The sequence below is a fragment of the Vulpes vulpes genome, chromosome 1 (assembly GCF_048418805.1).
Source record: "Vulpes vulpes isolate BD-2025 chromosome 1, VulVul3, whole genome shotgun sequence".
In the NCBI taxonomy this organism is placed as follows: Eukaryota; Metazoa; Chordata; class Mammalia; order Carnivora; family Canidae; genus Vulpes; species Vulpes vulpes.
Window position 1 is genome coordinate 125670431 of NC_132780.1, and position 14990 is coordinate 125685420.

A 14990-nucleotide genomic window follows, 5' to 3' on the forward strand; every position below is an offset into this window, starting at 1 on the left:
GAAAAGCAAACGGTCTTACTACTTTAAAATTTAGTAGCAACTACAATACTTTTACAATAATATTTCTAAAATTTTACATAATCTGTTTTAATAGTACCAAGTCTCTATGAATTTCATTATAGACTTTTAGATTATTCACTGTGAATGAGGATCTTTGCTGAGATTGTGCCATTTATTTAACATATAATGTGGTAAAAGCATTTTAATTGCTGCAAACAAAGCATGAATCTCACTAATTACTTCTATAAAATTAGAATAAACACAAATAAGTTACATGTTAAAAATATTTTCCAAGGTAATTTATTTTCCATGTGATGTAAACTAAATTCTTTTAGTGCTTCAGTCTGGTACTAAAGATTGACTGATATGAAATAAATACAGTTTAATTAGTTTTTAAGATAATAGATACTACATTAGAACATTTATATTATCTGCTGCATACAGAAAATTCATAATATTCTTTAAAATATTAAGCTTATGCTCCATATTAATAGGCAGAAAAATGAAGCCTAATATTTCTACCTAATTTTTAGCTTGGATTTCTGTATATTTCAGAAAATAACTAATGTAGATTCATTACCATTTTATTTTTTATCTTATATTAGACTTAGAAATATGAAGTTAATAAAAAAGAAATATGAAGTTAATATTGCATATAAAAATAAAATTAAATGTAACATTTTGAAAAATACCAAGAAGTCTTTCAAGAAAACAAAGAATTTTCCAATCAATTCAAAAAAACAAGTCTATGGGAGAAAAAAACTGCAAATCATATATCTGATATTAAATAAATACATAAAGAACACCCAAAGCTCACAATAAGAACAATCCAATTTTTTTAATGGGTGAAAGAATCAAAGAAACACTTTAACCCCCCCCCCCCAACTATGTACATTTGCACACAGATGGCAAATAAGCACATGAAAAAATGTTCAACATATTTGGTCCTTAATGAAATGCAAATTAAAACCACAGTGACAGACAAGTGCATGCCTCTTAGAATGACTAAAACAAAGAAATGTGATAATGCTAAGTGCTGTCAAGGATACAGATCAAATGGAAGGCTCATAAGTTACTACAGAAAGCAAAATGTGATATAATACTTGGGAGAACAATTTAATGGTTTCTTAAAAAGTTAAACATACACTTAAAATATGACCCAGAATTCCACTTCCAGGTAGTTTCCCAAGTGAAGTGAAAACATGTTCACACAAAAGCTGTAGGCAAATTTTTATAGCAAACATTTATAGAAGCTTCATTCATAAGCACCCAAAACTAGAAACAACCCAAATATACCTCAGTTGGAGAATGAATGAACCAACTGTGGTATAACCATACAATAGAATAGTACTCAGAAGTAAAAAATAATGAAATTCTGATGCATCAACAAAATGGATGACTCAAATGCACTATGGTAAGTGGAAGAAGTCAGACTCAAAGATTACCTCCCATATGATTTAATTTATAGAATATTCTGAAAGAGGCAAAGGATAGGAATTGATGAGGGGTTAACCTGAAAAAGATACAAGGAATTTGCAGGAGTGACAGAATTGTTCTATATCTTTCTCTTTCTTTTTTTGAGAATACAAGCTGGGGGAGGGGGCTCAGGGAGAGGGACAGAATCTTAAGCAGACTCCATGCCCAAAACAGAACCAAACACAGGCTCAGTCTCAAGATCCTGAGATCATGACGTGAGGTGAATCAACAGTTGGATGTTTTAATCTACTGAGCCACCAGGCACTCCCTCACCCCGCCTTTTTTTTTTTTTTTTTAAGATTTTATTTATTCATGAGAGACACAGAGAGGCAGAGACACAGGCAGATGGAGAAGCAGGCTCCCTGCAGGGAGCCCTATGTGGGACCCAATCCCAGGACCCAGGGATCACGACCCGAGCCAAAGGCAGATGCTCAACCCACGGAGCCACCCAGGTGTCCCTCACCCTGCCTTTTATAAGTAGGCTCCATGCCCAGTGTGAATGAAGCCCAATGCAGGGCTTGAACCCCCTGAGATCAAGACCTGAGCTGGGATCAAGAGTTGGACACTTAAACCAACTGAGGACCTCATGTTCTGTATCTTGACTGTGGTAGTGCTTACACAAATGAATATATTTATACATTTGTATATGTAGTATATACGATAAAAATAGTAAAGCTTATTATATGTAAATTGTACCTTAGTTTAAAATAATTGAAAGAAGGGATCCCTGGGTGGCACAGCAGTTTGGCGCCTGTCTTTGGCCCAGGGCGCGGTCCTGGAGACCCGGGATTGAATCCCACATCGGGCTCCCGGTGCATGGAGCCTGCTTCTCCCTCTGCCTGTGTCTCTGCCTCTCTCTCTCTCTCTCTCTCTCTCTCTGTGACTATCATAAATAAATTTTAAAAAAATAAAAAAAAATCTTAAAAAAAAATAATTGAAAGAAGTCTGAAGTTAGGAAAACATACTTCCCTTAAATTGAAAAAGGTAATGAAAATTTAAACTATCTAAATGTTTATCTATACAAAACACTGGAAAAATTCTCAGCTATTTTGCAAAATGAAATAAATCACTATTATTAGCCTGTCTTCCTCCAAAAGATTGAAACTTTCCAACTCACTGATGAATACGTAAGGTACTAGGAACTAACTGAAGTTCTCTTTTGATTATTTTTACTTTCTCGGTGAAGTAGGAATCAGGTAATCAACTGAAAGTGAGAGGGTAGGAGGAAATGTTGGGAGGTTTATGAAAATAAAGAAGGTATGGAATATTGTTTGGGAGTAAGGTAGGCAAGCTTTTTCTGTAAAAGATCAGATAATAAATATTTTAGGTTTTGAGAGTCCTCCAATCTCTGTCACAGCTACTCAACGCTGCTACTTGTAGGGAGAAAACAGCCACTGACATTCCATAAAGAAATGAATAGGACTATGTTCCAATACAATTTTGATTACAATTAACAGGCAGCAGGTGGAACTGGCCCATGAGCTGCAACATGGACTCTATGTAGGTGAGTGGTAGATTGAATGGACTAAGGAAATACATGATTTCAGGAGGCATTAAGGACCCCACTTAACAGTTAAAGTGACCCTAATTCACTATAGCTTTCTGTTTTATTCCTGAGATGGAAAGAGTTAAATTTCCCAAAGCTGTGATTTAGCCAAGTGAGTACTCTGTAGAGAGAGAGCAAAAAGCATGAGTGTAAAGCAAGAGAGTGATTGTGATAAATGAAGATAGAATTTAAACTGGAAAGAGGTGATGAGGAAAAGGAAAGCTACTGAAAAGGGGTAGAATCACCGGAGTGTAGGTCCTAGTAGATATAAAAGATTGTTGAAAACTAAGCACAGAAGGCATCAGCAGAAGTGATAGGAGGTGGTGCTTGGAAAATGAGAAACTCAAATCATGAAGAGATTAAGGTTTTGTAGGCACTAGCCTATGATATGACTAAGAGGGAGACAGAATGAACGACAAGGTCATCAACAAAGCAGAGGTCTAAGAACTGAGATGGACTTCAAAGAATAAATTTTGACAGCAGTCAGCAAACTAGTCAATAAAGAGCCAGAGAGTAAATATATTAAGCTTTGTGGGCAAAGATATTTATATAACAAAAGGGAAAAAAACCTTCATATTTTTACTGATGAGATTCCACATTTAAATGATAGTAATAATGATGATAATGATAACAGAATAATAACAGAACATAGAATTTTGACTACACAGATGTACTAATGAGAAGACTGGAATTATGTTTTATGGGAAGAGGTAAGTCTATCACTGAATTGGGGTTCAAAGTCAGTGTTCCCTACCATCAACGCTGATGACAAATGTTTATCAGCTAATGTTCATCCGTAATATTTTATTCTTTAAAACGGTTTTGTCACAAAAATACTGACATTAATCCATGAAAATGTAATTTTAATTAAAGAGTCACTCATCACTTGGAAGGCATTTATAGGATTCTGTTAGATTCTTTTCTTGATATCTGCCTTTTGCATGCCATTACATTGCAGCTTAATTACTTCCTACTGAAGATGAGGTAGATGAGGTACGGTTTAATGGTTTGTGAAATACGGAAATTTCTTTTGCATCACATCAAGGTCTAAGATCTGACAAAAACATAGTTTGAGGCTGGAAAACATATCTACCCCGTATCTGTGTAGGAATGGAGATTTTGCTTCTTGTAGCTTGTAGCAGCACTGGAAGTGTACAAAGCAGCATTTTGTGATGCAACATTAGCAGCTGTCAAAACAACTTTACAATAGAAGTTTCACTAGAAGCACCATTTTCCCCTCATAGTATTAGGTTTAATTAAGAAACACTTTCAAGTCTTCAGCAAAAGCTAATTTCCAAAGCCATTTTTTAGTGTGGTTGAGAGCAGTTTTTCTCACTCAGAAAAATTTAACCTTAGATCTATACTCACAAACTCCTAATGAAACGTGATCAAATCTAACATTAAACTGTTATACAGTAGGTTAAGTCAGGATATTTGCTTCTGTATCAGACAAAAATTCATGAGAGCAATAATGGTTAAATCCATTAGAGTAAATGAAGATTGCTGTTGACATTACTGGTTCAATGACACATAATAAATTCAAATGCTTTCCACAAAGTACTGCTCATGTAATACAATGAGTAGCCCAAAAGCTTTAAATGTTTTACATTTTCTCAAGCTTTGTAAATCAGTCCAACTAAACTTTTTCAGCTCTATATATACTTCTCCCACCATGAGCTGGAACACATCTTAGTGAAGTCCACTTTGGATTATACCAAAATAATATTCACATACCATGCAATTCAACCATTTAACGTGTATTATTCCATTTTGAAAATATTCTTGCTTATCGTTGTTCCACAAAGGCTAATTCTTCAGTCACTTCAAACTTGGCATGTTAAGTCTGGTAACATCTGTCAACTCATCGAGTCAAGGAAACCATTTGAAATCACTTGCCTTGTTTTTAAATTGACTACTGATGTTGCTCCATGCAGGATTTTATTTGAAAACCAGGGTTCCACAATAAAAGTTTAAAAACCAATAGCCTTTACTACTATAACTCCGTTAGTTGCTTGCGTTTAAACTGCTATTAAATTTCACCTGTACTTATTATTCTTCCTTTAAAACATCTTTCACATCCATTTCATTCAATTTCTAGTCTTAATGCCTTGTTCATAAGTTCAGGCCCTCATTACTTTGCCAAAGTACGACAGTGGCATTCCTAAGAAATCTCATTATAAAAGCAATTGTTGCAATGAGAGAAAAAAGAAAGACTGAGATTAGTTTTAGAAATTATTTCCCTATAGGGGGAAAAAAACCTAATAGCTAATTAATTAATCTGAAACTGAAATACTGCTGAACAAATAAATCCAGACTGTTAAAAGAAGCGATAGCTTCAACTTTCAATTCAGCACTGTAATGATTTAATGTAAACTTTCTTTATACACAATATTCAGGAACATATTTACCATTCAACAACTGTCATCCAAAATGTAAAAGCAAATGTAACAGATTAGAAATACAAACTATGATATGAAATACAAGAGAAGAAATGACCCCAAATGCTATTATTCTGCTAAAATAGTCTGTTACCATTGTCTGTTTCTTGGCTACAATCTTATCCTTTTTTAATATCACAAAGAACCTAAGTAATCTATAATCTAGTCAATTTCCCCACGATAATTAAAGGTTGACTGAATATATTCTCTAAAATAATTTAAAACACATACTGATCTTGCTCAGCAGTTATTCTTCATGTACCCTTAGAACATCAAAATCAAAACAGATAATGAAAAATAGTTAAAGAAGAATCAGGGGGCCCCTAACTCAACTCAGTGGTTGAGTATCTGTCTGCCTTTTAGCTTAGGGCGTGATCCCGAGGTCCTGACTCCATCCCAAATCAGGGTCCCTATATGGAGCTTGTTTCTCCCTCTGCCTATATGTCTCTCCCTCTCTCTGTGTCTCTCATGAATAAATAAATAAAAATTTTTTAAAAATAAAGAAGAATAAGTTAAGCCCTGTAGAGAATTTCAAGACAGAGGAAAATACATGGTGGTGGTGGGGGGGGTAAATCAATAAAATTCTATTTAATTTGTCTATCAGCTCCTTTACACAGCTGTGAGGAAGAGACAGCAGCGAGTCCTGTAAGAAATAGAGTAGGAAGTACTTTCATCAATAACCAATAACACAAACAACATAAAAGCACTACGGGAGATGAAGCTGGAGAGAAATAACTACCTCCTACTACATTAGGATGTCAATCCTATGATATACAGTTGCTTTTTTTTTTTTTATACAGTTGCTTCTGAACAGTGTCACGAAGCTCAACTCTCTCCAAAAGATCTACAGAAGAGTAAAACAAGTTATAAAATATGTAGAAGCAGTTACTATGAACAACGTCTGCCTTCAAAGAATGTCAAAACATTTCCATAAAATTCCAATCAGAGTTGAAAATGATAATAACACTTAAGAGTTTTTGAAAAACAAACTCTTCAGAGATAACTAAGGATCTTAAAAGTACTCAGAAAATAAGAATGAATGACCTTGATAAGTAAATTTAGATTGCCTTAAATATTCTAAATCCTATTTCTTCATCCTGTACCCAGATAGTACATTTCGTCACTCTTCTACCAAAGGCCGAAATAAATTACATGAATTCTGAAACTAAATGTCATTAGAAGTCAGTCAAATGAAAAACTTTATCAACAAATAAAAAAAACATTTTTGTCAGCCAATTCAGACATCTGAAAACTTAATGAATTTAGATGTGAAAAGCAGGAATGTTGGTCATCCACTCAACTGGTTTCTAGAATACTAAATAGTAGTTGTTAAAAAGACAGCTTCAAATATTGGAGAATCTTGAAGGTCTCCAAGATTGAATTGTGTTTGAATTCAAGGAAGTAATTGGGTATTATTTTTCCAAAAGAATTTGTAAAACAGCATCAGATCCAAATACAACTGTCTTAATGCTTCATCTTCTGTAGAGTGTGAAATAATAGGGGTAACAGGGGGGTTAGGGAAAAGCCCACATTAAAGAAAGGCAAACTAACAAAAAAATAACCTGTCTTGTTCTAGACGGACTACATTTTCTAAAGTAACTGAAAATGATTTAAAAAATAATCAAAACTAAAAAAAAAAAAAAAAAAAATCAAAACTGAGAAATCGCTGCCAGAAGTAGCTTTAAAAAAATTTAGGAAGTTCTATGCTATGTGTTAACTCAAATGTGGGGAGTCCTCTTTCAGCTTTTTTCCTGAAAATTAGTGCATCCTATACTGTTCAAAAATGAAGAGGATCTAAAGTCCAAAACACATAACTTTGTTTCACTGTAATATTCAATTGTTCCCAAGTTTTGTCTACTTCTCACAAACTGGTCAAAACTGAAGCAATATCACATTTCTTGAAGATGAGCAATGTCATTTGTTTTAAAAACTTTTTAAAATACCTGAGTATAAACTTAATTAATAAATTTGCAATTTTCTGAATTATTCTTTATATTATTATAGCTAACAAAATATTCTTCCAATATGGCATTTAAATGCCCTGATATTTTAGGAGGATCATAAATTAGGCACTCCTTAGCCTGGCATCAAAATCAGACAACAGAATTCTAAAATCAAGCTTTCTAGTCTTATCTCTTCATCTCCACTCTTACCTCCCCCTTTTCTGTTCTACTCAGAATGGTTATTTACACACTGTCCATCTTGTCTTTGTTTATTCCTTATCAGGTGGAATGTGTTCTTACTCCTCCTACATCCACAGACTTCATTTCAGGTAGCTGTACCCAATCACATGCAAGCTGTAAGCCTAGGTCCAGGAGTCTACTAAGGGCTCTGCTCTTAGTAGAAAAAAATAAAAACCTTCACATTTAAAACCAAAAGTTTTTGGGACACCTGGGACGGGAATCAGCGGTTTAGCGCCTGCCTTCGGCTCAGGGCCTGATCCTGGAGTCCCTGGATGGAGTCCCGCGTCGGGCTCCCTGCATGGAGACTGCTTCTCCCTCTGCCTGTGTCTCTGCCTCTGTCTCTCATGAATAAAGGAATAAAATCTTAAAAAAAAAAAAAAAAAAGTTTTGGGGAGCCTAAGTGGCTCAGTTGGTTAAGTGTCCAACTTTTGATTCACCTCAGGTCAGGATCTTAGGATCATGAGATTGAGCCCTGGATCAGAATCCAGGCTGGGCATGAAGCCTGCTTAAGATTCTCTCTCCTCTTCCTTTGCTCCTCTCTGCCTTTTCTCTCCCTTTCTTTAAAAAAAAAGAAAAAAGAAAAACACCCAAAAGTTTTTGTCAGTCAACTCTAAATTTCCTTCTTCTTTTTTTAAAAGATTTTATTTATTTATTTGAGAGAGCAAGAGACAGAGCATGAGTGAAGCCATAGGGGCAGAGGGAGAGGGAGAAGCAGATTTCCCCCTGAGCAGGAAGCCCAATGCGGGACTCATGATCTGGAATCATGACCTGAGCTGAAGGCAGACTTAACCAACTGTTGGTTCAATAGCCTTTCAATAGCCTAACGGTTAAGGGCATGAACTTTGAAGACCTGGATTGTGTCATTAACCAGTTGCACACACTGGGGCAAGCACTTAAATCATTTTGACCCTTAGTTTTCCTATCTACAAAAAAAAAAAAAAAAAAAAGAGTAACAGTACCCCCTTCTCATAGGACTGCTGTGAGGATAAGGTGAAATAACTTATGTACTGTGTTAATTCAGTGCTTGGCACAGAACAGGAACTCAAATTTATTTGACAGTATTATTAGGTTTATGATACTGAATTCGTAGGAATTTCCAGCTTTTTAACTAAGTTAAAAGTTTCTGGTTCTTTTAACTCAGCATATCTGACACACTACTTGTTATCCTGTTATCTGGCATCTGAAATTGTCTTGATAGCTGTCAGATTTCTAATTAGCTACTCTCTCTGTTTCTGAATTTATCAACTGCAGATCTGCTTACCTACCCTTGTCCAAACACATTCCCAACTTCAGTACACCCCACCCAGATTTTTCTCCTGGTCCTGGCTTCATCATGTTTGGGCTCTACCACCTATAGTTCCCAACGATGACACTTAACTGCCATGTTAACACACAAAGTCTAAATCCAACCTCACAGGACTATTTAAGTTCTATGTCTTCCATGAAGCCACCAAACTGAATCCTCACTGGTCTATTTCTTCTGAACACCTAAAGCACACGTTGTCTGTGCTACTTGTATAGGATGTGTCAAATTGTGAGTCATGCCGCTCACATGTTTGTTCATTCAGTAATGGTACATAAATATAAATAAGAATGAGACCACTTCAAGAGATTCACAATTTGTTAAACTAGAGACTTGTCAAAACAAATGATAAACTCCTTTTTAAACTACAGACACTTACGTACTAATAATGAACATCTCATATGGATTTGAGAAGGGGTATTCACATAAAATATAAGCACTTAATTGAAAACCAGGCAGCCTTCCTTATACAGCCTCTGGTTCCCTGTATTTCAGCACTAATGTAAAATGTTAAAATGGAGTTGATTTTCAGAATAACCTCTCTGATCTTGTGTGTAGATGTATGAGCCGGGTATGTGATTACTTTTGTATCTTTACGGAGATATTTTGTTATACAGTGTTAAGCTTTTACATGTATTTTATGTGTAATCAAAGCTTTTGGTGTGAATTATCAACAGTTTTGCAGAGGAAAAAAAAACCGGTTTCTGAATGCTTTGTTAAATCAGACAATGTCAGTGACATCAATCTGTAGTTCTCTGCTTAATCTTTCTTGGCAAGCTCTGTCCATGCTAGCACTATCTAGCTTCAACAATCACCATGCCAGCAGCTCCTAGTACCGGCAACATCCTCAGTAGCACAAACAGCATTCACTCAGTCCCTTCATCTCCACAAAGATAACTCTAACTAGGTCTGTAACACTTTCTTTCAATAAGATCTCCCTATTAAAGCTCATACACTACAGATTAGAGATTCAAATAAGGAGAGGAAAACCGTAAGTTACATTAATAACTGAAGTATAATGAAGGAAATAGTGTTGAGCTAACTTAGTCAAGGGTGAATCAACATTCTTACTCCACTCCACTAGCCCAACTGGTTTAAAAAAAAAAAAAAAAGGCTATTGTGCAGCTTTTTAACATGTGAATAAAAGTCACAGTCAAGAGGGAAAGCAGATCAACATATGTTTTCAGGCATAAAGAAGTGTTAACTTAGGAGACACATTTTCCAGTGTTTCTTCCTATATTTGTATCTATAGAATTGTATACATTAAGAACTAAAGCATTTTAAAAAAGGGTAGGGGAGAAACTAGTGAATATGAGTTATGATTTATTTTCAAAATCCTCTTCATTGTGCGGAGCAAGATCATTCTATAAAATCTTCCTCACATGCAAAGATGGCTCATAACATTTTTACCAATAAAAAATTATGCAAACTGCCATACAATAAAATACAATCATAATTTGCTAAAAGAGTCAGACTATCAAGACAGGTATTCTGTGGCTTACTATTTACAGGAATTTAGAGAACGAATATCAAATTAAAATAAAATACTGAAAATTGTATTAGGTTCTTTACTCCTCAAACCCACACCTCCTCGCCCATGGCAATAAGACTGGCATTTTCTTAGGGTAAAATGGTGACAAGGTGACTAAAAAGAATACAACTGGATATATGTCATTCTAATATGTAATCTATACGATTGGAAGTTGCAAAGGAACAGGCACCTTAGATAAAATAAAAACACCTGATCACATCATAAATCTGCCAGTGACAATGAATGTTTAATCCCGGTGTGTACCTGACCCTAAACAAAATGATCAATTAGATTTTTATCTTCAGGGACACCTGGGTGGCTCAGCAGATGAGCATCTGCCTTTGGCTCAAGGTGTGATCCAGGGGTCCTGGGATCGAGTGCTGCATCGGGCTCCCCGCATGGAGCCTGCGTTTCCCTCTGCCTGTGTCTCTGCCTCTCTGTGTCTCTCATGAATAAATAAAATCTTAAAATTTTTTTTTATCTTCAACCATGGCTTCAAGTCTTCACCTTCTCACCCATATCCCCAAACATACCATAAGTAAATCTATAATACATTCACAAAAAGATATAAATCTCCCATAGTTGCCAAAAACAGCAGTCCCAAGAATATTTGCCCTTTTCAATGCCTTAGGCTAAAGGAATAAAGCTTTAAGAAGAATTTTAGGCATAGACTCTGGATGCAAAAGTACTCTCCCTTAAAATGACATTTCGGAAAAAAATTCTTTTTTCATAGGCTAAGCCAAATTTTGGAAACATAATTAAGTGATAACCTGTCCAGGCTGAGTTTTAAAATTTTCTATTTGAAAACCAAATCAAGCTAGGTTCTCGGTTTTCAAAAGCCACAGATTGCTTGACTGCTGGCAAGAGTAGCCAAGTAGGTAATGATTTTTAGTCATGTTGCAAATGGAGCAGAGTACAGGCTTGGGGGCTGGGGAGACTGGAGGAGACAGTACAATATATATAATGAGACCTAAAAGAATGAGGCAGGCAGTTAAGGAAAATGGAAACTGTACGAACTAGCAGTTCTTCTCACAACAACTTCAAGAAGAACTAACTATTGTGATGCATTCTTCTAAACTAAGAATCTACAGAGAAAGCCTTGACATGGGTAAACTTTAGAGCACTACCCCCTCTCCAAAAATGAAAGCCATTTAAAATATGAAAGAATAGTAAGGACTGAATAATTAACATTGAAGAACATGTACATGGTTCTAAATATATACCTTCAGATAGGTATAGGTTCTAGTTATCTTGATTACAAGACAAAAATACCTTACTGTCCATAGACTGAGAGTCCATAAAAGGAACCAAGAAAATGAAGAAGGAAAGCCAATTCCCTTTTTATCAGCTCTACCTGGGGCATTGTGGTGACAGTGAGCAGTGAAGCAAAACTGAGTCTCCATAAGAAACCGTCAGTGACCAGTTAAGGAACCACAGTGACCGGTTTGCCCCGGTTCCTCTCAATTTCTTCTCTCCTTCTAATTTTTTTTTTAATTTTTTATTTATTTATGATAGTCACAGAGAGAGAGAGAGGCAGAGACACAGGCGGAGGGAGAAGCAGGCTCCATGCACTGGGAGCCTGATGTGGGATTCGATCCCGGGTCTCCAGGATCGCGCCCTGGGCCAAAGGCAGGCGCCAAACCGCTGCGCCACCCAGGGATCCTTCTTCTCTCCTTCTAACTGCATTGTCTATAACATGAAAACCCCAGCCTTTGCTTCCATCCCTTTTAGATATTACTAAACCTGGTTATGGCTTAGTGGCATAGCAAGAAAAACTCAAAAAGACCAAAAGATACTCTTACGCTCCTAGTCCCATTCTGCAGTTAGTAATTTCACATGTGTACCTGGAGTCACAGATTAGACTGGAATCTAGCTCCATCATATATATACTAGATTATACACATTTAGAAAAGTTTCTCAACTTTTTGTGTGCTTATTACTTCTTCATCTAAAAAAATGAAGATAGCAATAGCTCCTCTCAAGCTTAATGTGAGAACTAAATGAGATATTAACAAAACATTTAGGACAATATCTGGTCTTAGTAAATTCTCAATAAATATTAACTATACCAATTATAATGTTTATATCCAAGATACCCACCCTGGCTTAGCACAGTTGTTTTTACAGTGAGGTTACAGAATTGTGACCAGCACATTAAAAAAGAATTTACTAGAAGAGAACAGAAAATAGCAGAGTGCAATATGGGAAAGTACTGTTTCAAAATCTTTTTTGTCAGACCCACACAGACTCTCTCTCTCCCCTCCTCCTCTCTCACATGCTGCTGTCTTTCTCTCAGCTGAGCATCCTGCAGTCTTCCTGTGTCGCTTTCCCTCTGTAACCTTCAACAGCTAACACATCTGGCTCTAGCTCAAGGGCACAAGAACATGTTGTATAAAACTCTACAACACTCATCACACTGTGCCTGTTGATATGTATGTCTCTCCCATTAGAATATAAATTCCACAGAAACTATTTTTTTTAAATCTATTTCTGATACCTGAAAAATACTGAAGGCTCAGTAAATTTTTGTTGAATGAATGAGTAAATCATCAAAATTTAATAGGTATTAAAAACGTGCAAAAATTTTTAACTGCTTTATCATTATTCGATCATGTTTTATTACTGTATAGAAATATAAATTTAGCTGTTAAGTCACATAAAATCAATAAAGTTGGTCTTCCAAAATGCCTTTCCAACTGGAAGTGATGAATAAATGTTTACTTAAGAAACTGAAGTAGGTGTTATACATAATAATCTTTGAAAAGCAGAACTTTATTTAAAGCACACGGATGTGCTGCACAGTTGAAGTTGTACTTAAGGATATATATTCATGCTTCTTTATTAGGGACAAAGAAAGGAAAGTGATTAGATGGAAGAAGTTGCTTCTTTTACGTGACAAACTGTCTAGGATCCCCTTTCACAGGTACTGTAGGGACCATGAGAACACATCTAAATAACAACAGTGGGCAGGTTCTGCTGAAGTACTTAATATAAAGAAATATGAAGAACTTTAATATTTTCAATATTCATATATCACCATCATTCTCAATTCTACTTAAATGTAAGAATCAAAGTAATACAAATACACCAACTCTTCTTTCATTCCATCACAAAAAGGCAAAACACTAGAAATAAATTCTAAAGAAACACTTTTCACCATGCTTACAAACATCAAAGTCAAAAGCTGATGGTCTACTAAATCAAGGTTACATATAACACTTGGTTATATGTTTGTCAAAAAAATTTGTCAAAAAATAAAATAAAAGTCTGCTCTAAAATGAGACTTAACTTTTTAAGGTATGGGTTCCTTTAAAGTGATCTTCTGAAATACCTGTTTCTAAATCAGTACTTAGCTAAAACACTAACAGCTCCAATTTATCAGGATTACAACTTTCTTAACACAGTAAAATATATACATGAAACATTAGCACTTTGCTTCTTCTCCAGACTAATGAATAAGAATGATAGTTTTACCTAACCCTACACTTATTAAATATCTTAGGAAATAGCTATTTTACAAAAATCTCCTTTTGTCATTTCAAATATATTTTAAGATGTTAGGAAACTCTATTTGAAAGTAATTTATTGGGCTTGGACATTAAAGCCAAGTCTTAACAGTTGGGACTGATTTATTGAAAGAAAAAATAAAGAGTTGTGATACGTACTCTTAAGAAATAAACCCAGTAACAGTGGCAACACTCTGCTGCTATTTGTTAACCACTCTCTCCTGTATTTGGAATGGGAATTTTAATGACCCTAGGAAGGGTGGCAACACTCACCAGTATGAATCTTCTCGTGTCTCTGTAGCAGGTACTTCTGTATGAAACGCATGTCACATTGACTACATTGAAATGGTTTTTCACCTTAAAATAATTTCACATCCACAAATTAGTTACTGGATAAAACACAGTTTATAGTTACTATTTCTGAGGAAAGATAAATCTTAGAAGCCCAAATTCTGGAAAATTCCAAATTATCTACACAATATTTTTATACTGTTCGTTAATTTAATAGAATTTTGCTCAATTTTCCCCCACAATTATAAAATTCACATTCTCACAATCACACATAGATGAAATCAAATCCGCTCTATATCCAAAAAAAAAAAAAAGAGAGAGAGAAGAGAGGAGAAGAAAAAAAGAAAAGGAAAGAAAGGAAAAGAAAAAAGAAACAATTTAAAACAATGTAAAAATCAGGAGACTAAAAAGGGCTCTGGGTTCTCTACTGTGTTTTAAAAGGCTCCTCTCTCTTTTTATCTGAAAAAAGACCCACCTACCTTGTTCTCCATGGCTAACTATCCCTTTATATGCCCTTTCAACTATTTTCTCTGGAACCTTCAGAACTTTCGAACATCTTCCTCCCCCCTCCCCCCGCCTTTTAAAAAAAATCTTGACATCATTCTTCCTCTGCTAGAACCTTTCCTTCTAAGTATTCTTGAGGTTTGCACTATGCAAACAAACTTTTCAGAGATCCTGAAACATTCTCACCTTATTACTTTCTCTCCTTCCTTTCC

At 35.4% G+C, this 14990-nt stretch overlaps 1 protein-coding gene across 6 annotated transcripts in view; it reads right to left on the minus strand.

Annotated features, from left to right (window-relative positions):
* The window catches only part of ZNF148 (zinc finger protein 148), a 169538-nt gene that overhangs the window by 16256 nt on the left and 138292 nt on the right, over positions 1 to 14990 (minus strand). For all 6 annotated transcript variants that reach the window (XM_072727989.1, XM_025990218.2, XM_072727782.1 and 3 more), the window contains one exon: positions 14257 to 14340. In XM_072727989.1, the coding sequence (XP_072584090.1) occupies positions 14257 to 14340 (84 nt within the window). The remainder of the gene's footprint in view (positions 1 to 14256; positions 14341 to 14990) is intronic.